Source organism: Calonectris borealis, chromosome 30 (assembly GCF_964195595.1).
Source record: "Calonectris borealis chromosome 30, bCalBor7.hap1.2, whole genome shotgun sequence".
Taxonomy (NCBI): domain Eukaryota; kingdom Metazoa; phylum Chordata; class Aves; order Procellariiformes; family Procellariidae; genus Calonectris; species Calonectris borealis.
Window position 1 is genome coordinate 444,198 of NC_134341.1, and position 22,824 is coordinate 467,021.

Genomic DNA, 22,824 nt, shown 5'->3' on the forward strand with positions numbered 1-22,824 from the left:
GCGACACCGAAGCACCGGCGTGCCCGGGCAGGTGATGCAGCGGCATGACGTCACGCACGGGGCCCGTGACGTCACGAGAGGGGGCGGGGCGCCGCCTCACCCCACCCCAGGCCATGAACAGGCGAACGCGGCGGCCACCTATAGCCCGGCGCCCCCCGCCCCCGCCGCTTCATTTGCCTATCCCCGCCCCGCGGCGCGCGGCGCGGCCAATGGTGAGCGGCTCGGCCCCGAGGGGGTGGGACTATGCTAATAACCAGCGCCGCGCCGCGCCCCGCCCCGCCCGCCGCGCTGAGGACCCCCGGCCGCCGCCGCCGCCGCCGCCGCTCGCTCCGGCCCCGCTCCCGCCCGGCCCCGGCCCCGCTCCCGCTCCCGCCCGGCCCCGCTCCGCCCCGGCCCCGGTGCCGCCATGACGCTCCTCGCCGCCGGTAGCCGGGCGGCCGCGCGCCTCCGCGGGCCCAAGGTGAGGGCGCCCGCCCCGGCCCCGCCGCGCCTTAAAGGGGCGACGCCGCGGGGGGGCCGGTTCTTAAAGGGGCGACGCGGGGGGACGCTGCCTTAAAGGGGCCGCGCGGCGGCGGGGCGGGGGGGAGGAAGGGGGCGCGGGGCCGCGCGCCGCAGCGGCAGCACGTGGAGGGCGCGGGCACCGGCGCCGCCTCCGCCGGGAGCGACCGTAACGAGCGGCGGGGTGGGGCGCGCCCCTGCCGCTGCCTCTGTCGGAGCCGGGAGGTCCCGGGCGGACCCCAGCCCCGTTGGGAGACTGAGGGGCTCCGTGCCGTGCCCGCGCCTTGGGGGGGTTCTGCCGTGGCTGCAGCCCCCCTCTGGGGGTCCCCGCCCTGTTGCAGCCCCCCATGGGGAGCCCCCCCGGCCGCGCTGCCCCCCCACTGTGGGGCTGTGCTGCAGCGCGGGGGCCGGGGGGGCCCCACGCCAGCCCCGGGGGCTCCCGCCTGGCGGCACCGGCAGTGAGGGGGCGGGGGTCCACCCCCTCCCCGGCCTTCCCCAGCGCCCTGGTGCTGTAGAGGGCAACGGGGTCACAGCGGGGGGACCCCCCGTCCGGCCCGGGGCTGTGCTGGGGGCCCGGGGAGCGCCGGGGGGGCCGAGCACCGGCCCATTTGCCTTGGCCGCGGCCCCGGCGTTTCATAACGGCCGCTGCGGTGTCTCTATCGACCGGGCGTTATTTTGGGAGCCGGGGCCCGGCCCGGCGTGTTGTGGTGCCCCACTTGGCCCCGCTCGCCCGGGGGGGCCGCTGCCCCCGCAGGCAGAGCCACCCTGCCGGCTTGCGCCCTAATCCCTACCCGCCGTCCTGCCACCATCCTCCTCCTCCTCCCCACGGCCCGAGCTAACGCGCTGCGGCCGCTGCTCCGCTGGCCCTCAGCCGGCGCCGCCTGGGGGGCTCCCGCACCCCCAGACTGTGCTGAGGGGACCCGGGAGGGTCCCGCAGCGGCTGGGTCTGCCCCAGCCCCGTCAGCCGGCGCTCGGTGTCACGGCCAACATGTGTGACCTTGAGCCAGCGGCGCCTCCGTGACAGCCCGGCCCAGCTGGGACGCGCCGTGCGGGCGCCCGGTGCGGCGGGGTGACACGGGGTGCGGTGGAGGCCCCGCGGTGGCGGCAGCGGCCGCCTTGACCTTGGGCTTCCCGCTGCTGCCTCCATTGTTCCTGCCGGCATCTTCCCTTCCTGGGTGCCGCCTGTTGCAGGGGGACACGGCGCAGTCGCCCGGAGCAGGCGGCTGGTTCCAGCCGCACTCGGGGTGTCGGGGTTCCCCCGGCCAAGCTGGGGGCTCGCGGGGGGCTGGGCCGGCTGCGCACAGGGCTGGGTGCTCACTGCGGTGCTCCCCCCCCCGCGTCCGCCCGGCAGCCAGTGGAAAAAGCGAGTCATGTTCTGCCTGTGCCGCAGGCGCTGCCGCAGCTCCGTGCCGGGGGGTGGCCCCGGGGTCTCTGCCGGGGGAAGGCACAGGGTGCCGGCTGTGGATGCGGCCTCCCGGCACGGCGGCGGCCCTGTCACCGGGCAGGCGTCTCCCGGCTCTGTCTGCCCCCACCGCTGCCCATCCAGGTGTTTGTGAGTGGGTTCGGGCGGGGGCGAGCCCCGAGTCCCCGCTGCGGACAGGGACGAGGGGCGCTGCCAGGGCCGGGCTTCCCGGCTGCGTCAGGGTGTTCCCACCGGCCGGAGTCCCCGCGGCTGCCACGCGCGGGCGAGGAACAAAGCTCTGTTTCCCCAGCGCCTGCCAAGCCCCGGTGCAGGAAAACCGCAGCAGTGCTGGCCTGGCAGGGCTCTGCCGGCGGCACCGGCTCACTCGTGCCGGCCGCTTCCGCGCTCCGCAGAGCAGGAAGCGAAATGTGGCCGCCTTCGCCACCGCCGGCTTTGCTCGGCGCAGCGCTCGGCTCTGCAGCGGGTCTGGGTCTGGCCGTGGGCGGCGTCGTGCGTGATGTGAACGAGCCCCGCGCCGCCCGGCCCGGCTGAACCTGCCTGGCTCTGATCTCTGGCACGCGTGGGCGAGGGAAGCCGCCGCGGCTGCTGGGCGCAGCATCCTTCTGAGATGGGATCTCGCTGGAGTCACAGGGCGGCTCCTGCTGCAGGAGCTGTGCCGTGCGCCGGGGGTGCGCCGGGGGGCTGTGCCACAAGCCGGGGGGCTGTGCCATGCACAGGGGGTGCTCTGAGGGGCTGTGCCGTGCGCTGGGGGGCTGGGGGTGCTCTGGGGCTGGGAGCTGCTTGTACAGCTACCCCCCCACACCCCGAAATGGGGCAGCCGGGGCGCGCGGCGGGGCTCTCCCCAGGTGACACCGAGTCCCTGTGTCTGCTCTTCCGCAGAACGCACCGTGCGTCCTCTTCGCTGCCCGTCATGCCAGCGCTGCCACGGTAAGAGGAGCCCCCGCTGCTGTCACCCCTCTGGTGCCGGAGGGGGGAGCGGGTGCCAGGGCTCACAGCCCCCTCCCCTCTTCCCAGAACCTGAAAGACGTCCTTGCCAGCATGATCCCCAAGGAGCAGGCGAAAATCAAGAGCTTCAGGCAGCAGCATGGCAGTACGGCCATCGGGCAGATCACGGTGGACATGGTGAGTGGGGGGATGCCGCGGCTGCGCCAGGGCCACCAGGCTGTGCCGCAGCCGGTAACTGCCTCCTTCCGCCCTTCTCCAGGTGTACGGCGGGATGAGGGGCATGAAGGGGCTGATATATGAGACCTCCGTGTTGGACCCTGATGAGGTAGGGCCTGATCCTGCCCTGCTGGGGCACCCGCCTCGCGTGGGCGACGCCGCAGCGGCTGATGCTTGTGCCGGGCTCTTCAGGGCATCCGCTTCCGCGGGTACAGCATCCCCGAGTGCCAGAAGCTGCTGCCCAAAGCCGCGGGGGGAGAGGAGCCGCTGCCCGAGGGGCTCTTCTGGCTGCTGGTGACGGGAGAGGTGCCCACCCAGGAGCAGGTAACACGGGGGGGGTCTGGCAGGGGGGGCTGCCGGCCCCCTGCCCCGCGGCTCAGCCCCCCGTGCCCCCCCGCAGGTGAGCTGGCTGTCCCGCGAGTGGGCCCGGCGCGCCGCGCTGCCCTCCCACGTGGTGACCATGCTGGACAACTTCCCCACCAACCTGCACCCCATGTCCCAGCTGAGCGCCGCCATCACCGCCCTCAACAGCGAGAGCAAATTCGCTCGCGCCTACGCCGAGGGCATCCACCGCGTCAAGTACTGGGAGGTACAGGGGGGGCCGGGCGCCCCGGTGCGGCACAGGGGGGGCCCAGCCACCTCAGCTCTGAGCTCAGGCCGGGGCGTGGGCGCAGGTTTGGGTGCGGGGGGTCAGGGGCTCGCGCCCGCAGGGAGGGCAGCCGCCCCGACTTACCCTGCCTGTCCCAGTTTGTCTACGAGGACGCCATGGACCTGATCGCCAAGCTGCCTTGCGTCGCCGCAAAGATTTACCGCAACCTGTACCGCGAGGGCAGCAGCATCGGCGCCATCGACCCCAACCTCGACTGGTCCCACAACTTCACCAACATGCTGGGCTACACCGATCCCCAGTTCATTGAGCTGATGCGGCTCTACCTCACCATCCACAGGTACGGGGCCGGGAGGAGCAGCCGGAGCAGGCGGGGACTCGGCCCCGCTCCCAGCCCCGGGGCCAGGGATGGGGCAGGGTCCTGGGACGTGCCTGGGCTGCTCTGGGGGCGTCACCGGGCACACGGCGTGGGGCCACGGGCAGCCCCGGGGCAGGGCCGTACCAGGCTGGGAACGTGATGGCCCCCAAAATGCCGAGGGGGTGTCCCCGCGGCCGTGGGGGCCCTCGGTGGGGATGGGGGAGACCTGACGCGCCCCCTCGCCCCTGCAGCGACCACGAGGGAGGGAACGTGAGCGCCCACACCAGCCACCTGGTCGGCAGCGCCCTCTCCGACCCGTACCTCGCCTTCGCCGCCGCCATGAACGGGCTGGCCGGGCCCCTGCACGGCCTCGCCAACCAGGTGGGTGCCTCTGCGTGTCCGTCTGCCTGTCCGTCCGTCCGCCGCTGTTCTCATCCCTCCTCCGCTTGCCGTGCCCGCAGGAGGTGCTGCTCTGGCTGACCAACCTGCAGAAGGAGCTGGGCCAGGAGGTGTCGGACGAGAAGCTGCGGGATTTCATCTGGAACACGCTCAACTCGGGCAGGGTGAGTCCGGCCCTGCGCGGGGCGGGGGGCCGGGGCCGTGCCGGGGCCGGGCTCTGACGCCCCGTCCTTGCAGGTGGTGCCGGGGTACGGGCACGCGGTGCTGCGGAAGACGGACCCCCGCTACACCTGCCAGCGGGAGTTCGCCCTCAAGCACCTGCCCAAGGACCCCATGTTCAAGCTGGTGGCCCAGCTCTACAAGATCGTCCCCAACGTGCTGCTGGAGCAGGGCAAGGCCAAGAACCCCTGGCCCAACGTGGACGCCCACAGCGGGGTGCTGCTGCAGGTGAGCCCCGGGGTCCTGGCCCTGCCCCAGAACCGCTCCCCGGGGGGGCAGGGGGCCCCGGGCTGCCCCCTCCCGCGGGGCTCCCTGCCCTGACGCCCCTCTCCCCCCGCAGTACTACGGGATGAAGGAGATGAACTACTACACGGTGCTCTTCGGGGTCTCCCGGGCCCTGGGCGTCCTCTCGCAGCTCATCTGGAGCCGGGCGCTGGGCTTCCCCCTGGAGAGGCCCAAGTCCATGAGCACGAAGGGCCTCATGCAGCTCGTGGGCTACAAATCTGGGTGAAGAAGGGACGGGGACGGGGCCGCGGCTCGCTGCTCCCCAGGGAACGCTGCGCTGCTCCGCCGGGCCCCGGACGGACTCGGCACTGAACCCCCCTCGGGCACCGGCCGCGGGTCTCCTGTGGTGCGAGCGGAGCCCCCCCAGCCGCTCCTCTCCCCTCCCTGCTGCCCTGGGAGGGGGCAGAGGCAGCCCCGGGGCCCACCCTGCCCCGCAGCCCCCTCCCCGCCTCTGCCCCGGCAAGGCGGGGGGCTCCCGCGCCCCCACCCCGCCCCAGCAGCACCGCGCACACTGGGAGCCCCCGGGCTCTCCCGCTGCTGGGCTGGGGGGGGCACCGGCGAGGCTGGGGGGGGGCACACATCGCCCCCCCGCCGCAGCCCCCCGCCCCCCCGAGAGGGGTTCAGTCCCGAGTCGTGTCCAGGCCCCCCCGCGGGGCAGCAGGTGAAGAACGAATGTCTCAGCCCCCCCAGCAGGGACTCGATACACTCCTCCCCGGCCCGCGCCCCCGTGTTTGTGTGAATCCCCGTGCCCGATGCCCCCCGCAGCCGGAGCTGGCCCCCCCCCCGCGCGCCAGCCCCGGCCCCTCGCAGGTATCGGGCACTTCTGTACAAACAACGACAAAATGCAAAATAAATGTTTTTATTAACAATCCGGGAGCCTCCCTCCCTCCCTCCCTGCGGGCACAGGGTCCCGCGGGGCAGGACCCCAGCCCCTGGGCTCTGCTTTGCTCCTGTCGGCTTTAAGGGGGGGGTCAGGGGATGGTGCCCCCCACCCGGAGGCCCCGGTTTGTCCCTGCTGGGGCCGGCACAGTGGCACTTGGCACCGCGGGACCTCGGCACGCCGGCAGCGCCGGGCTCGGTGGTGTCTGCAGGTACCAGCCTGGTTTGGGGTCTGGGGGTCTCAGCGCGCAGCCCCCCCCCAGCTCCCCTCTCCCGTGGCTGCCGAATGAGGACCAGGAGGCTGCTCACCCTTGGAAAATGCTCTTTATTGGCCTGTAAAAGCCCTTCCTCCAGCAGCCAGGCCACGGTGCCCGCGCTGGCGGGGATGGAGCAGGGTGGGCCGGCGGCTCAGGGAGCCCCTGCCCCCCCCCGGGTGGGCGTTTTGGCCTGGTGGAGCTGGAGGCCCCGCGTTCCCCCGCCGAAGGTAAGGAAAGGCGAGCTGGAACCGGAGGAACGCTGGGGGTGGCTGGGGGGGGGTGGGCCACGGGCCGGGGCCGTCCTGGTCCCTGCGGTGCCGGCACCTTGGCCTGCAGCGGGTGCCGGGGCTGCGGGGGGCTGGGGGTGGCGGGGGGGGGCAGCACAAGCCACCCCATCCCCCTCCCTGTGCGTGCGACTTGTGCAAACTGTGCGACGTGGGGTCTGGCGGCGGAGCGGGCGCTGCCGGGGCTCGGCTCGGCTCCGGTGCCCGGCCACGGTGGCGGCAGGCCAGGGGCCAGCTCCGCTCCCGCCGGGGTTTTCTCCCTGCGCCGTTCTCCTTCCCTTTTGTTCCTGGAAGAGCCGGAGGAGGAGGGGGCCCCAGCAGCCGCTGCCTCTCCCTCTCTCTCGAATTCCCCGGCAGGATCCGGCCGGGCTCCCCCGCCAGCGAACACCCACCTTCCTCCCGCTCTCCCGGAGCGAGGCGGCAGGGCCCAGGCACGGCCGGCGCAGGAGCTGCCCCGCCGCCGGGACCCTCCTGCCTTGTAGAGGAGTTAAAAAGAAAAAGGGGGGAAAAAAAGAGCTCCCAAGAACTAAAACAAAACTTAAAACCAAAATCAGCTACAAAACCAGGGAGTCCAGCGCTGGGACACAGCTCCCGTGGTGTTGCGGTGGGGCCGGGGGCTCACGGCAGCCCCGGTGCTCGCAGGAGCATCACCTCTCGCCCCCCGGGCCGGGAGGGAAGTTGAGGCAACGGCAGCAGAGATGCACTCAAATAAATATTTAGGAGGGTGGGCGCAGGGCGGGCGGCCCCGGGGCCCTGGCACAGTCCACGGAGGCCGGGCCGCCCTCACGTCTGATGGACCTCGTGGAACATGAGCTCCCGGGGGATGCGGGTCTCGGGACCGAAGTTCTTGGCCGCCCGGCGCTCGAAGGCTGCCACCATCTGCTTGACCACCTCGTCGAAGAAGACGGTGGCCAGCTGGGAGTGCAGCAGGGAGCGGAACTCGAAGGAGATCTGGGGAGGAGAGCGGGCGGCGCGAGCCCCCGGCGGGGACGGTGGCAGGTGAGCAGGTCTCCACAGCAGGAACTATCTCCCCCGTCCTCCCTGGGGACTCCGTGCCTGGGGCCCGACGGGAGCAGGGTCTTACCGAGAAATCCACGGTGCTGGTGCGGGGATAGCCGGGGATGCCGGGGCTGAAGCGCCAGTTCGTCTCCAGGTGGTTGAAGAGGCGCCCGTCCGTGCAGACGGCCTGGGGAGGGGGCGCAGCCGGTCAGGGGGGGCTGAGGAGCCAGCCAGGGCCGGGCCGCCCGCCGCGCCGGGGCCGCGCTCACCTTGACGAGGTGGGGGCGGACGAGGGTGACGATGGAGGTGTAGCGCTCCACCACGGGCGGGAAGCCCACCTCCAGCTGGGCCTTGACGTGGCCCGTCCGCTTGGAGACCACCACCGACTTCTTGCACCAGGGCACGAAGTTCTTGTAGTCCTCCACGTTGGAGACCACGTCGTACATCTCCTGCATGGAGTACCTGGGGGCAGAGCGCGCTCTGGTTGCAGCCGGGGCCGCGGGACCCTCGCGGGCGGGGAACCCGCCGCACCTACCCGATGATGCGCCGCTCCGAGTACTCCTTCCGCTTGTTGGTGAGGTTGAGGAAGGACCGGCTGGGCTGGCTCCGGGGCTCCCACTCGGTGCCGCTCGCTGGCCGGCCGAGCCGGCTGAGCCGGAGGCCACAGAGGACCGTGTGCCTGGGCGGGAGACGGGCGTTAGCGGAGGAACCGGGACCGCGCCGGGCAGCGGAGTCGAGTGGGGCAGCTCCTCCCAGGACGGCCACGACGTTGGCCCCTTCCAGACCTGCCCACATCCCTCCCGGGACCCGGGACGGGAATCGGCCCCAGGGTGTTCAGGGACGAAGCAGGCGCCCGCGGTCGGCTCCTGCCCGGGGCCGCAGGCCGGTGGGGAGAGGCCGGGGAAGTCCGAGCGCAGCGTCCCAGGCTGCTGCCAGCGCTGCTGTTGCGCAAGAGAAGGAAAGCCGGGGAAACCTGACCTCGGGGACACCTAATCCGGACCGGCAGAGCAGGGACAACCGCCCGTTACCCCCCGCTGCCCCTCCCCAGCTCTACCCCAGCCCCGCGCTGGGCTCCGGCGGCAGCACAGAGCCCGGCTCAGGCCAGACCTTCTTCCTCCTCCGTGTCCCACCCCGGCCCCGTCTCATCCCTCAGGTGCGGCGCGGATGGTGCTGTTGCTGCCGGTGGGAAGGGACAACGCTCGCCACCTCCTCGAGGAGAGGCCGAGCCCCAGAGGCACAGCGGGGTCCCGGGTGGCGTGTCACCCAGCCCAGAGCTGCGGGGACGGCAGCAGGGTCCTCCCACGGTGCTGCCGTTGGCTCTGGCTTCGTTCCGCCCGGCCAAGCCCTGGCAGCCGGTCCCTGCCAAGCACCGGGAAGGCGACGGCGTGAGCATCGCGGTGGCGGGCTGTAACCCTGACCACGCCGGTGGGGTCCAGGGTAGGGCTGGCCCCACCGGGCTCCCTCCTGCGACAGCCATGACTGGCAGCGCTCGGTGCCCGCGGGACGGCGCGGGTATTTTTAGATGTGCCTGCACACAGGTCACACCAGTCTCCTCCAGGACTGGTGGCCGAGGGAGAAAGGTCCCGCTTCTCCCAGGGGCCACGGGACGTTCCCGCGCCAAGAAGAGTCACCCGGGGCGCCTGGCAGCCCCCGAGCTCCCAGAATAGCCGGCAGCGCGGGGGACGGGCTGGTGTGGTCGAGCTGCGCGAGTCCCCGTTGTGGCCCTCGGCTGCGCAGAGCCGGGGGTCCCCGGGAGAGCTGGGGCCCTGCAGCCGCGCCGCCGGCCCCCGAGGCGATCGCTCCCCTCCTCGCTCATGCCACCGCTCGGTGCCGAATGTGCACCGTGACGGGGCTCAGCAGAGCCGGCTCCTAAACCAGCACCACGGCAGGATGCTGACCCGGCTGGCGGCGAGGCTGGCTGCCCGGGGCTCGCGAGAGCCACCCTGTCCCCGAGCGCCTGGTGCCGGCCCCGAGCTGGCAAGAGTCACAGCGGCGCTGGCAGCGCGGCCGCCGGCTCTGCCCACGCCCAGCGCGGCCGGGCGCAGAGGTCAGTGCCGGCGGGGGACACGGCGGGGTGGCCTGAGGTCTCCTGGACGCTCCACTCGCCCGAGCAAACCGTGACGCCGGCGCCCGACCCGCCGATGTCACTGACGTCGCTCCTGACCCAAGAAGAAGGTGTTGGCACCCGCCCGGCCCCCGCGCCCGGCCCTGGGCCGCGGCCCCGCTCTCGGGCACAGCCCCGCTCCCGGGCACGGCCCCCGCCGCCCCGCGGCCCCCCCGGGGGGGCCCCTCGCCCCCTGCGCAGTTTGCCCCAAGGTCAGGTCCCGGCCGAGCCCCGGGCCCCCCTGCAGGCAGCGGGTCCCCCCCTCCCGCCCGGGGGCCTTGGCTGGTGGCCGCTGGACCAGAGGCGCTGCCGGGACCACAGACATCCCCCGCCCCGTGGCCACGGGCGCCCCGGGCCCCCCCCCGCCGGGGTCCCCTCGGTGTCCCCAAGGTCCCCGCGGGCGACCCCCAGGACCGCCGGGGGCCGGGATCGCGGGCTGCTCGCCCCGTGGGGGTCTCCCCTAGGCCTGCGCGGCGCCCCCGGCCCCGATCGTCCCCCGGGGCCCGCCCCGCGCCGGCAGACGCCCCGTCCCCGCCCCGCGGCCCTCGCCGGTGCCCCCGGGCCCTGTATGACCTCCAACCCCCGGCCTCCGGGCTTCGGCCCCGCCCCGGCCCCTCCGCCCCCGCCACCCACCCCGGGCCCCCGCCCCCGCCCGGGCCCCGCGGGCCTGCCCGGTGCCGCCGCCCGGTGCCGCTGTCCGGTGCCGCTGCCCGGTGCCGCCGGCCGGGCCGCCCCGTCGGGGCGCGGGCGCTCACCTGCCGGGCGGGGCCGCCGCGGCCCGCAGCCGCTGCCGCGCCCCGAGCTGGAGGGCGCCGCGGAGCCGCCGGGCCGCCATGACCGGGGCCGGGACGCGGCTCCGCTGCCCTCGCACCGGCGCCGCCGCCGTGACCTCTCACCCCGCCCGCGACGTCACCGCGTCGCCATAGAGCCCGTCTGCGTCACGGCTCGGGGGCGGGGCGAGGCAACGCCCCCCGCGCGGGGCACGACGGGAGCTGTAGTCCGGACCGCGCAAGGGGCGACGGGAAATGTAGTCCCGGCCGGGCCCGCGGCCTAGCGGCTGCTCCGGGACCCCCGCCTCCCTCCGGGCCGGGGGCAGCGGGGGCTGGATTCGGGCGCGGGGCCCAGCAGCGCCGGGAGGGGCCCGGCAGGCAGACCGGCCCCGGTGGGGCGCACCGGCCTGCAGCCCCGCTGGCCACCCGCCTCTCCCGGTGCTGCGGGTCCCTTCTCCCAGGCAGAAATGTCAGCAGCTGCGGGCAGGCGCCGCCACGTTGCCTGGGTTTCCCGGTTAGGTCACGGCCGGCTAACGGCAGGGCCAAACACACCATAAAAACAGCCCCGGCGCTGCCACGCGACCCGGCCCCGCGTGCCCTCGGTCGGTATCTCGAGGGACGGGAGCAGCGGGAGCCGAGCCCCGTCACCCACCCGCCTCGGAGGCAATAAACCGGGAACTCCCCGCACCTGCGGGACCGCGCGGCCCAGCGCAGCGCGCGGCACCGCGGGTTCCTCGACGTAGCACGATTTCCAAGCCTGCCTGCTCGCAGCGGGGGGCTGGGAGGGACCGCGGGGGCCAGAACCAACCGGGGAGCGGGTAAAGCGACGCCCGGTCCTGCAAACAGCCCAGAAGCGCTTTACCGCACCCCGGGCGTGTGCGAGAGCTGGCGTGGACGCGGCAGCGGGGACGCGGCAGCGGGGACGCGGGCAGCGGGGCGGCAAGCGGGCAGAGCTGCCCCCCGCCCCAGCAGAGCTCCTGCCCCGAGAGCGAGCCCCCCCGCCAGTCCTGAGCAGCGGCTCGGCGATGGGCGCGGCGGAGGGAAGGGGCTGCAGGGCAATGTGGGTGCGATCGACGCCCCGGTACCAGCTGCAGCCGCCCGGGGGGGTCGGTGCCCCCAGGCCGGGGCAGGGACGCACGGCTCCTGCCAGGCTTCCCTCCGCAGCGGCTCGCCCGCTGCCCCAGCCTCCCTCCCGCCTGGCGCGGTGGCCGCGGGCTGGATTTCGGCCGGGGGAAGCCGCAGCGTCCACGGGGGAAGCTGCTGCTCGGGGCGGCCCGGCGGAGCGGGGGGAGACGCGGGGATCCCCCGGGCGGGGGGGCTCCGGCGAGGGCCCGGCTGCTCTCCCTGAGGACGAGGGGCCGGGGCCGCCCTCCCGCAGACCCCGCAGAGGGGCCCGGCGGCCCGGCCCCCTCCCGCGGCTCCGCGGGCCCCGGCGATGGCGGCCGGCGGCGGCGCTGCGGCCCGGCGGCGGCGGCCGCTCCCCGGGCGGTGGGCGGGCCCAGCCGCTCCCCGCCCCGCCAGCCGCCCGAGCGAAGCCGCCGCGGCCGGAGCCCGATGCCGGGAGCTGGGCGCTGAGGGCGGCCCCGAGATGGGGATTCTCAGCATCACGGACCAGGTACCGCCGCCGCGCCCGCCCGCCGCCCCCGCGCTGCGCCCGGCGCGCCGCCACGCCAGCCCGGGGATGCGCGGCCTAGTGCGCGCCGCCGCCGCCCGCCCGCCGGCCCCGCCGCCACCGGGCCCGGCCCGGCCGCCGCCCCAGGCCGCGGCCCCCGGCCCGCCGCCGCGCGGGGCCGCTCGGCCCGCTCCCACCTGCCGCTCGGGCCCGCCGGGCCTCCCGCGCCGCCCCGCCGCAGCCCCGGCCCGGCGCGGGGCTCGCCGCGCTCCGCTCCGCCCGCGGCCGCTGGGACCCGGGCTCGGCAGCCGGGCCCGGCGGGGGCGGGACCCCCGGCCCGGTAAGGGCAGGACCCCGGGGACGGGACCCCCCGGCCCGAGGAGGGGAGCACCCCCCGCCCCAGGGAGCGCGGACCCCCGAGAGGGAACCCTCGCCCCGGGACCCCCTGCCCCGGCGGGGGCGGGACCCCCGGGACAGGACCCTCCCGCTGCCGCCCCCGTCGTGTCCCCGCTGGGCTTTGGGGACGCCCCTGGGGTGCGGGGTGTCCCTATCGGGTTTTGGGGGTGCCCCCGGGGTGCAGGGTGTCCCCATGGGGTTTTGGGGACGCCCCTGGGGTGCAGAGTGTCCCCAGTGCGGTTTTGGGAGTGCCCCTGGGGTGCAGAGTGTCCCCATCGGGTTTTGGGGACGCCTCTGGGGTGCAGGGTGTCCCCATCGGGTTTTGGGGACGCCTCTGGGGTGCAGGGTGTCCCCATCGGGTTTTGGGGGTGCCCCTGGGGTGCAAGGTGTCCCCATCGGGTTTTGGGGACACTCCTGGGGTGCAGGGTGTCTCCCACGCCAGGTTTCAAAGCAGCTCCCACCCTGGTGCCGCCGGCACGTGGCCCTCACCCCACTCCCGGCCCTCCCGCCGCGGGGTCTCGCCTGGGACCCCCGGTCCCTGAGCAGCCCCGTCGCCTTTCCCCGGCCGGAGCTCCTCCCGCGGCACGGGCGCTGCCGCTCCCGGCCCTGCTTCCTTGGGCTCGACGTCCGTACCCCATCACCAGAGCAGTGACCCCCGGTGTCGCCTTGGCTTGGACGTCTGCTCTTCCCCAGGGCTTTTACATAAACCGCCTTTATCCACCTCGATTTTGGAGATCGGGGCTGCTGGCCCCTCGAAACCAAATATTTACGCCTGCCTCTCATCCCCTGCTCCTGCGGTATCGTTAATATAGCGAGTGTTTAAAGCCTGGCAGGGTGGATGAAGGAGGGGAGGGGTGAGGATGAGAGATTGATCTGTGATTTAAATAGAACTTTTTTTTTTTTTTGTAACCAAAACATTTAGCTTTCCCTGTGAATGGTGGGTGGGTGTGTCAGACCCAGCACTGCTGCAAACCGCGCGCCACTGAAGACTGCTCAGGGCATAATTATCGTCTGCGATTCTTTCCCCTTTTTTTTTTTTTTAAATGTTTTTTTTTTTTAATGTCTATCGAGTGATGCTGAGTCTGCTGCATTCCAGGGGAATGACTCACGCGTTCCCTCTGACCTGGGATGTGTTCCCCGTGTTTAACTGCTTTTACTTTGATGGTGGGGTGAGCAGATGAGCGTGAGGTTGGTTGGACAGTAGGGGCGAGAAGGGATTGCCTTGAAAACGACGCTCTGTTGCTGCTCCGAGAGGTCAAGATAAGCGGGGCTCGCCGGTTTTGACCGTTAGATCCAGCCTTCGGCGCGTGGGCAGAGCTGGAGGGGGTGTGCCGGGGCTGCCGCAGCTCGCTCGGGGTCGCAGCGTGCGAAAAGCTGGATTTGCCGTGCGAAAAGCAGCAGAGGCTCGGACGGCCGGAGCAGGGAAGTGTTGGGTTTGGCAGCAATCGTGGGGTGCCAAGCGCTGAACGGACCTAGAGCACCGCAGCCTCTGCCCCGAAGAACCTGCTGCATGAAAACGGCATTTTTAGGCTCGTGAAACAAGAAATGGGGCGCAGGGTTCTCGGGCGATGCCCGGAGGTTGGGCAGCACCTAACCCACCAGCCTGCCCCGCCGCACGAACGGCTCTGGCAGCTCAGGCCGTCGGTTCTGCAGCCCACGGCGCCGGCTGGGCTAGGGCTAGGGCTCTGCTCCTGGTTTTTGTCGAGTTCTGCTAGGTAGCTTCTTTGAGATGTGGGCAGGAAACAGCAGGAGCTCCAGGCTGGGCTTTGCCAGGCTGGGCTTTGCCAGGCTGGGCTTTGCCAGGCTCTTTGCGCCACCGGAGCCAGCACAGCACCGTAGGTGTTCTCAAAAGACAGGAGAGCAGCAGTAAGTACACAGCCTTCTGCAGGAGAGCATGAGGCATCACCTAGTTGTGCCTTGGGAAACCTGATTCACTGTCTGCAAAGATCTGTCTCGTGCCAGGAGCCAGCTCGGAGAGGGGATTTTCTGGCTGTGGCTAAAGCTTTGGATGGCGGGAGCTGGACCTGCCTTCCCGTGCTCGGGCGCTGGAGAGCTAAGCTGTGCCATGGGCATGCTGCTGGAGGCTCTGCGGGTGGGCTGCCGGGGCCGTGATCAGCGCTGCTCCTTGGACTTGGGAAGCGGGGAGGCTTTTCCGGTGATTCCTTGGTCTGTTCACCAACGAACAACCACGAAAAGTACCTTTGCTGGCTTGAAAATTGGTCCCTGGTGCTGGCTGAGCCACGGACACGAGGAAGCTGTCGGGTGCTGCTGGTGGGCCCGGCTCCGGCAGCAGCAGGCGCGGGGGGCTCATTCGCGGAGCGGGGTCCTGGCTCAGTCAGGGTGGTGTGAGTCTCTGACATGCCGTGACGCTCCGGCTCTCCTCCCTCTTGCGTCCTCCACGTGGTGCCACCTTCACGACTTGCTTCTCTTTTTCTTTGTAGCCTCCTCTGGTCCAAGCCATCTTCAACCGCGATATAGAGGAGGTGCGGTCGTTGCTGAATCAGAAGGAGAACATTAACGTATTGGTGAGTCTGCGCGGCCGTGCTCGCTCCCTTCCTTCACCCAGCTCTCCCCCATTTCCTTCCCTGCAATACGGTTCTTTAGCAGGGGGGAGGGCAGAGGCTCAGCGGGTGAGAGGTGGGTGCCATCAAGGGGGGGCTCTTTTTGGCGAGGATGGTCAGAGCTGGGGCTTTGAAACAAAGATTTCTGGATTCTGCTCCCAGCTCAGGCACCATTTGCTGCTCAGCTTTGTCCCATTGCCTCGATCTTGCCATCTGTAAAATGGGGCGCGTGGAAGCCCAGGACTCCTGCCCCTCCCCAGGACCAAAGCTCCTAAAGCTCTCGGCCGTGCAGAGCGTCGCTGAGAGGCTGTGGGTGCGTGGGAGGGCTTTTCACGGAGGCTCGGCTTTGCTGCATTGCAAGTTTACCTTTTTCTTCTTTGGATGGGGACCCAAAATCGTTTGGTGTGAGCGCAGCAGGTCTGCCTTGTGATCAGGTTGTTGGAGGAGGATTGGAGCTGCTCAGCGAAGCCGAGTTCACCCCACAGGTGTTAGGAGGGGTTTCCACTGCGCTCGCCTTAAGCCTGACGGCAGAGGGTGGTTCTGACGCTTGTTCCCGGGCAGGCGGGGAGGCCGGGAGAGGCGTCCGCTGCTCGGGCACATCCCTCCGTGTCCCGCGAGTGGCCAGGCTGGCTCCTGCGGGAGCAGCCCTCGGTAGCCCCAGTCTGGTGATGACAAGCGTGGTTTGTCCTCACGTGGAGCGTGGGGACCAGGCTCTGGCGAGGGAAGGGGTGAAACCTGCCTGTGAGCGTTCCCGTCTGACTTGTCAGCGTGCCTTCCCTTGATCTGGTTTACGAGCTTCCCGCCAACAAATCAGCGGCAGATGTGCAGATAAGAAACGCAGCCTGCTGCGACGCAGGCTGCCGGGTTGGCCGGCCCTGACTGCACCGGCCCGGGTCCGCCTGGCATGGTGGCACAGTTGGACTGGTGCCGGCTCAGCAGTTACCGCGCTCTCAGCCCAAAAGCCGGGCTAAGTTGTGAGCTCTAGGCAAGAGCGGCCTGTTCTGGTTCACCGTCTTGCTCTCCTCTGCGCTGTGGCATTAACCAGGGCTTCGGTCTGTGCCGCTCCCAGCTGTGCTGCAGGCAGCTGCCGGCTTTTTGGCACGCTCCTGCTTGTTTTGCTGAGCGCTTGGTCAGGGCGTTCGCCCGACCCAGCCTGCGGAGCCGGGGCCGGTGCGCAGCCCATCCTCGTGGTGTTAAACCCCGAGGTCAAGGGCGGGCGCTGCGGACGCTGGCCGGCGTCCCGGGAAGGTGAGGGCGGCCCCGCGCTGGTGCCCGTGTGCCAGCAGGACTAACGATTCGATTGTATCTTAGCTTATTACACAGAGAGAGCGTGGGGATTTTTTTCCCTGACTGGTTCGGCTGGGGACCCGGCAGCTCTTCGTCCTCTCTTGTCAGTGGAGAGGGTTGGGATTGTTTTGCTGAGCTCTCGCGCAGCTGCTGAAGGAATAAAACCACAATTGTTAACACTTAATTTCCTTTTTGTGTGCAGGTTTAGAAATGTTTTTGCTTGTTCAGTGACCTGCCAGCTGGGTTTCACTTTCACATCCTCCTGCCTGCTTGTGCCAGCACAAGTTGTTACCAAAAAAAACGAAACCACCACCATTTTCCAGACAGTTTTTAACCTAATGAAAAGCAATTACATTTCCCCCCCCCAAACACAAAATCTGGGGCTTGAAACGAGTTGTGCTCGTCTGGCTTTCTACCTATTTGCTTCCTGGCTTTAGTACGTGGCATGTTCGCCGAGGAAAGCCTGAACCAAATGCCTGGAGGCAGAGGTTACCCAGGGCCCGGCCCTGAGTAAACAGAAGTGAAAGGTATTTTTTCTTCGGCTAATCCGATCTAAGATCAGAGAGGGGCTTCTGCGCCTTCCTGCCCTTCAGCAGCCGGCAGGTCTGAGTCTGGTTTCAGAGCTGTCTGTAATTCTGAGTGGTTTTTGTTGTTGGCCGAGAGGATAAAAGTGTGCAGAACGGGACGGCCTGTGCACTGTCAGAGCGCGGCCAGGCTTTCATCTCGCAGCGCGCAGCGCCTTGCAGACGTTCGTTAAGTCCGGTAGCACCGGAGCCAGGTCGGGTCGGTCTCCGGGGAGTCAGTGGGGGGATGAAATGAGTGGCCGGGGCTCTCACAGCCTCCCCGTCTCGTGCTGGGGTTGTGGCCCAGGTACCCTCTGTGCTGGCCACAGCTGCACCCCAGCACCCGCGGAGCTCCGGAAGGGCTGCGCACCCCCGCAGCACCGCAGGAGGGTGCTGGGTTTAAGCAGTTTTCTCACTGTCCCATGTCCCGAGATGCTGCACGTGCTAACGGCGTTTTGGGGCAGACTGGAGTGGAGGAGGGATTGTGCTGTGAGAGATCTCCCGGCCCTCAAAGCTCACAGGCGCTTTTTGTTTCTTGCATCCCTGCTCAGGACCAAGAAAGACGAACGCCGCTGCATGCTGCTGCCTACATAGGAGATGTTGCAATCCTCGAGCTCCTAATACTGTCAGGTAAGGGCCAAGGCTCAGGGCACTTGGCTCGAGTGCTGGCGCTGCCTTTAAGGCGTCTTTCTGATCTCTGGCCTTGGGGGTGCAGAGCAACAGTTTTTGGTCGCCCTCCAAGCAACCGTGTGCTTATGCTTAAGCCAGTGGGGTTGCAGCCAGGGGAAGATTAGGAAATGTTGCCGTAATCCTAAGAGGTTTGTTCAGACAGAGAAGTGTCTTGGAACTGAAACAGCGGAGGTGGAAACCAAGCCAGGAGGGGGATGTGTGCAAGATGTCAGGAGGAGGTACTGCAGGAGGGTGCAGGGGGGATGCGCGCCTCAGAGATGCCTTGAACAGCAGGATGCTCGGGGGAGCAGAGTTTCACTTGCTCACAGAGAGGGGTCAGCTAAAAACCAGGGGATTTTGCTCAGTTTTAGCTTGTGTTACTTGGCATAAAGCTGCCCCTCGTTTCCCTCCAGAGACGCTCAGCCCTGTGCTTGAGTCCTGTGCCCGTGCGGTGCAGCCGGGGGAGTCTCCTCCTGCGCCGTTCACCAGCACAGCGCCTCGGGGCACCGTGGGCTTCGCAGCTGCTTGCTGGTGGTGTAGGGGAACCCCGAGGCTGGCGTGATCCTACGTGACCCTGACAAGGGGAAATCCTTTGCTGAGGGCTTGTTAAACAGGATTGGGGGTGTTCAGCTCCGTCTGCAGAGCATGGGATGCCCTTACGTGCTCCGTGTTGGTTTTTCCATGCCTGTGTGTTGAGTTCTCAGCAGCAAAGAAAGTCAGGGGCTTCAGGGGTTGTGGGACCTGAGTGCCTAGCACAGATCTGGAGCTGGGTGGCAGTAATCTGTCATCCTTCCTTTCTAATATGGAGGTGCAGCTCACAGCAACCACGGCTCACAACATGAAATGCTCTGGTTTTTTGACTCAAGTGGCCTTGTTTTAAACTAAGGAGCAGAACTGCTCGCTGGGTCTCTGTTGTGGTTTTTTGGCTCAGTGGGGAAGCTGGCACTCTGGGAAGTGCAGGCTCTTCAGTCTCTGCCTTGCAGTGCACCGGCACAGTCTCCCAAGGGGTGTAGCTTGTTCTTGCAGGTCACAGACTCTGTCCTCACCTAAAGCTCAGTGCAAGGTCCCCTCTTGCAGCAGAACTGGCGCTCTTGCCCGGCTGAGGTGGCTGCAGACCTGCCCTGGGACTCTGGAGCGGGGGCAGCCGGTCACCTCTCTGTCCCCTGACCCGCTTCTTTTGTTCTTCCTCAGGTGCTAATGTTAACGCGAAGGACACTGTTTGGCTCACTCCGTTACACCGCGCTGCGGCTTCTCGTAACGAGGTAGGTTCCCTCTGGCTCTGTCTGCTCCTTGCATGGGGGTGGTGGGCACTGATGGGAGCGGGGGAACCGCGCTTCTCCTTCTCTTTTCCATCTTGCCTGGTTTTGGCTGACACGAGTGTTCTCGTTAAAGTGGAGAGGGGACAAACACATAATTCAGAGGCTGAAAGTGAGAGCTGGAAAAAAATCTCCTTGGTTCCCTTCCCCTCATCCTAACCCAGGAGTTAGCACCTGGGTTTTCCCCACAACATCCTCCTCCCCGCCTTTCCCCCTTTCCCCAGGGCTTTGTCTAATCCAGCTTTACATTTCTTTGAGGGATGATGGGGCTCTCACCTTTTGTCTCGGGAGCTGATTCCAACGGATCTTGTTGGAAAGATTTCCTGACGTTTAGCTTTTGTAGGCTTAACTTCATCCCACTTAACTTTGTCCTGTTTTGGGTTGCTGGAGAGCAAGAAACTCTGTGGTCATGTTGGTTGGAGCCAGGGGATCAGAAGCCCTGACTCTGACATGCAGGGCAAGTTACCACACATCGTATTCATGGTTGCATGAGTTCTCTTAATCGGCAGCAGACGCGGAATGAAACATTAGCGTAAACCTCTGCTGAAGGCATTTGCTGTGAACATGTGTGGACAGTTACTGTGGGTAGCTAAAACACGGGAGCCCAGCAAGCCAAGACTGTTTTGCTGTCAGGTCTGAAGTGCTGCTTGTCTGTGAATTTGAGCGTGCTCGTTTGCTTCTCTGCCTCGGCTCAGATGTGCTGCAGAGACACCTCCCTCCTCCTGTTCTTCCCCGGGGTGCGTGGCCCAGGGCTCTGCCGGTGCCCCGCGTGCCCAGCTTCTGAGAGGAGCCTTCCCGAAATGCCTGTGTGCTTCGTGGCTTTTCCTGCCTGGAGCCTGCTCTCTGGGATTGCTGGGTTTATGTACTGCCTGGCCGCTTCGTGTGCTTCTCCCATGGAGTGGTATCGGCTAGCCCTGGAAGAAAAGAGCAGAGCAGTGAGCCGTGGGGCTGGGATCGCTGGAAGCGCTGCCCCGATGTGGCGTGGAAGTGGGCAGCCTGTAAACCGTAGCAAGGAACGTGCAGCAAACAGCCTCTGCCAGCAAAAGGGGAAAATAATTATCAAATATAGGTCAGTGGGTCACATTTGTCATCCCCCGGGCGCTTCACACCTCGTGAGTCATGGATGAACACTCACAGTTAAATCACGTGGCTCGGAGGTATTTCTCCCGTGCTGGTACCCCCGTGCCGCCGTGTTTCGCAGCTGCACTCGGGTGGGATGAGCCCGGCTCATTCAGGTCCCACACACCGAACTCCAGCCTGGAAGGAGCTGGAGCAGCCCAGGTGAGGGCTGGAGGATTTGTATAGGGAAGATTCCTTCTCCCTGCTTATTCTTGGAGCCCCGCTCGCGCTGTCTTTACCTCTCTCACCCTTTCTCTGTGATAACACGCTGAAACACAGCCATTCGTGGGCTTCAAAACGTCATTGGGGACACGAAAGCAAACAAGTCCTTTCCTTTGACAGTGGGGAGTAGCCGTACTTGTGAGCGTGCGGTGCAGTTTCATCTCAGCCCTGCAAGGGCAGCTCTGGCTCTCGGAGCTGTAGGCTGGGGTGGATCTGGGCAGCCTGGACCTGTGTGCGCTGAAAGCGTGAGGTGGACCGAGCTGCAGCTTCCTCCACCTGGCTGGAGGGCTTCTGCGGGCTCCAGCAGGTAGGGTTAGAGCTCTGCTTTCCTCTGCTCCTGCTAGAAGGCACTTCACCTCCTCCTGAAGCACTCGGCAGACGTCAATGCCCGCGACAAGTATTGGCAAACGCCTCTGCACGTCGCCGCTGCCAACCGGGCCACCAAGTGCGTGGAGGCCATCATCCCCCTGCTGAGCACTGTCAACGTCGCGGATCGCACGGGCCGCACGGCGCTGCACCACGCCGTGCACAGCGGCCACCTCGAGGTAGGCGAGGCGGGTTTGGGCGCAGGGGGTCCCACGCGGGTCCCCCTCCCTGGGTCCGGGCTCCGCAGGTGCCCGCACAAGCGGGGAGGAATGGCAGCCTGCGTCTCTCGCCACCTCTCCCCATCTAGATGGTGAACCTGCTGTTGAACAAAGGGGCCAGCCTGAGTACTTGCGACAAGAAGGACCGCCAGCCCATCCACTGGGCAGCTTTCCTAGGTAGGTTTTCCCCATGGGCATCGTCCGGTTTCTTCTCCCACGTTGCTTGCTGCCTATGGATTCACCTTTCAAGGTGGTGGGGCTCCCCAGAGGCCGCTGTGCCCAGGTCTCTCTTTTCCGGGGTCCCCTGGCTCTCACCGCTGTCTCCCGGACAGGGCATTTGGAAGTTCTGAAGCTGCTGGTGGCCCGGGGAGCTGATGTGATGTGTAAGGACAAGAAGGGCTACACCCTGCTGCACACTGCGGCAGCCAGCGGCCAGATCGAAGTCGTGCGTCACCTGCTGAGGCTGGGAGTCGAGGTAAGACCCCTGCAGCTGCGAGCAGGGTGGGCTGGGGTGCCCACCAGTCTGGAGAGAGGGGTAGGAAAGGATGCTGGGTGGTGGCAGGAGCCCTGGCTGGTTCTCAGCTGCCTTTTTTTCTTCCTGAATCCCCCAATCCTCTGGGTTTTGTTGTTCCCACAGATCGATGAACCAAATTCCTTCGGTAATACTGCACTTCACATTGCCTGTTACATGGGCCAAGATGCCGTGGCCAACGAGCTGGTCAATTACGGCGCCAACGTCAATCAGCCCAACGAGAAGGGCTTCACCCCTCTGCACTTTGCTGCCGTCTCCACCAATGGGGCCCTGTGCCTAGAGCTCCTCGTGAACAACGGGGCCGATGTCAACTTTCAGGTCTGGCACTGAGGGGTTGGAGCTTGGGGTCGGGGGCAGCGGGGACCCGCCGCCCGAGGGGGGAGCTCGGGGAGGGCGGTGGGAAGCCTGATGCGACGTCACTTCTGCTCTCCGCAGAGTAAGGAAGGGAAGAGCCCTTTGCACATGGCTGCCATTCACGGACGGTTCACGCGTTCGCAGATCCTCATTCAGAACGGTGAGTGGCTTCTTCCTCCGGCCCTGGGTTACCCCAGCATTTTCTCGTGCTTCTCAGCATCTGCCTCCAGGACCTCCCTGCGTGTTTGCTTGTCGGGTTTAAGAGCTCTACAATTATCTCTCAAATTCACTCTGTGCTCTTGGGGCTGTTGCCGGTGGCCCTGTGCTGCTCGGGGGTGGCAGGGAGTGTGCGTGCCCTCAAGGGCAGCGAAGTGCAGACCAGGGGACTGAAATTCCAGCCAGGTCAGAGCTGCTGCGGCCAAAGAACATTCCCACTGCCAGGTCCAGCCTGAAAGATAATATTCTTGTAAGAGGGCTGCAGGCTTGGCACACACGGCAGGGGTTCAGCCGGAGACCTCCGGGGCTGAACGCATCCCCTCCTGGGGCAAGGGGGAGCGATCTAATACCCCGGGTTTGCGGGATACAGGTGGGCTCTCAGCTCAGAGAGTAGTTTACAGTTCTCCTTCTGCCCGATGCTGAATGGACTTGAGTTATTAGCCGTGTCCCTGAGGTGGGAACAGCCTGGGCTGCTTGGGACTAGAACGCAGAGACCCGCTGGCAGAGCGCTTGGCTTTTCCTTTCTAGGCAGTGAGATTGACTGTGCTGACAAATACGGCAATACCCCCCTCCATGTTGCTGCTAGATATGGCCACGAGCTGCTAATTAGTACTTTGATGACGAATGGTGCTGACACTGCAAGGTAAGGAAGGACTCTTCCTCCCTGTCCCTGCTCTGGGCTGGAGGATGCAGGAATGATCCATCCTGACTCCCTTCTCACCTCCTGGCAGGCGTGGGATCCACGACATGTTCCCTCTGCACTTAGCTGTTCTCTTTGGATTTTCAGACTGTTGTCGTAAGCTACTTTCCTCAGGTGAGTGGCTTGGCCGCCCCTCCTGCGGCGGGGGCAGTCGGGGGACCCTCCAGCTTCCCCCTGACTCCCTGCCCCTCCTGCCACCCAGGTCAGTTGTACAGTATCGTCTCCTCGCTGAGCAATGAGCACGTGCTGTCTGCAGGCTTCGATATCAACACGCCTGACAACCTCGGGAGGACTTGCCTCCACGCTGCTGCTTCTGGAGGGTGAGCTCTGCGTGGGGCGCTGGTCCCGCACTGCGTGCAGGAAGGTCGCTGCCTGCCCCCAGCCCAAACCGTAACCCCCCTCTCCGCCTGTGAGCTACAGCATGGGCAGCCCAGCGCGGTGCTTTGGTCA

General features: G+C 67.5%; 3 protein-coding genes across 4 annotated transcripts in view; 2 read left to right on the forward strand and 1 right to left on the reverse strand.

Annotated features, from left to right (window-relative positions):
• Window positions 1-308: 308 nt before the first annotated feature.
• Window positions 309-5,819, forward strand: CS (citrate synthase). Its single transcript, XM_075133525.1, has 11 exons — window positions 309-460; window positions 2,801-2,848; window positions 2,936-3,043; window positions 3,126-3,191; window positions 3,275-3,406; window positions 3,483-3,671; window positions 3,830-4,029; window positions 4,299-4,428; window positions 4,509-4,610; window positions 4,684-4,893; window positions 5,006-5,819. The coding sequence occupies exons 1-11, from the start codon at window positions 407-409 to the stop codon at window positions 5,174-5,176; spliced, it is 1,410 nt and encodes a 469-aa protein (XP_074989626.1). The 5' UTR covers window positions 309-406; the 3' UTR covers window positions 5,177-5,819.
• Window positions 5,820-6,134: 315 nt separating this feature from the next.
• Window positions 6,135-10,370, reverse strand: COQ10A (coenzyme Q10A). The gene is made up of 5 exons (XM_075133529.1): window positions 10,229-10,370; window positions 7,905-8,048; window positions 7,639-7,831; window positions 7,455-7,556; window positions 6,135-7,321 (listed from the first exon to the last, which is right to left on the reverse strand). The coding sequence occupies exons 1-5, from the start codon at window positions 10,306-10,308 to the stop codon at window positions 7,154-7,156; spliced, it is 687 nt and encodes a 228-aa protein (XP_074989630.1). The 5' UTR covers window positions 10,309-10,370; the 3' UTR covers window positions 6,135-7,153.
• A 1,379-nt stretch (window positions 10,371-11,749) lies between these two features.
• Window positions 11,750-22,824, forward strand: part of ANKRD52 (ankyrin repeat domain 52) — a 29,869-nt gene continuing 18,794 nt past the window's right edge. Inside the window, exons 1-12 of one of the 2 annotated variants that reach the window (XM_075133523.1) lie at window positions 11,750-11,858; window positions 14,693-14,776; window positions 17,214-17,292; window positions 18,523-18,593; window positions 20,333-20,533; window positions 20,662-20,749; window positions 20,905-21,047; window positions 21,210-21,422; window positions 21,540-21,618; window positions 22,203-22,317; window positions 22,406-22,488; window positions 22,577-22,694. In XM_075133523.1, the coding sequence (XP_074989624.1) occupies window positions 11,832-11,858; window positions 14,693-14,776; window positions 17,214-17,292; window positions 18,523-18,593; window positions 20,333-20,533; window positions 20,662-20,749; window positions 20,905-21,047; window positions 21,210-21,422; window positions 21,540-21,618; window positions 22,203-22,317; window positions 22,406-22,488; window positions 22,577-22,694 (1,301 nt within the window). In that variant the 5' untranslated portion in view covers window positions 11,750-11,831. The remainder of the gene's footprint in view (window positions 11,859-14,692; window positions 14,777-17,213; window positions 17,293-18,522; window positions 18,594-20,332; window positions 20,534-20,661; window positions 20,750-20,904; window positions 21,048-21,209; window positions 21,423-21,539; window positions 21,619-22,202; window positions 22,318-22,405; window positions 22,489-22,576; window positions 22,695-22,824) is intronic. The other variant, XM_075133522.1, reaches the window with a different exon arrangement.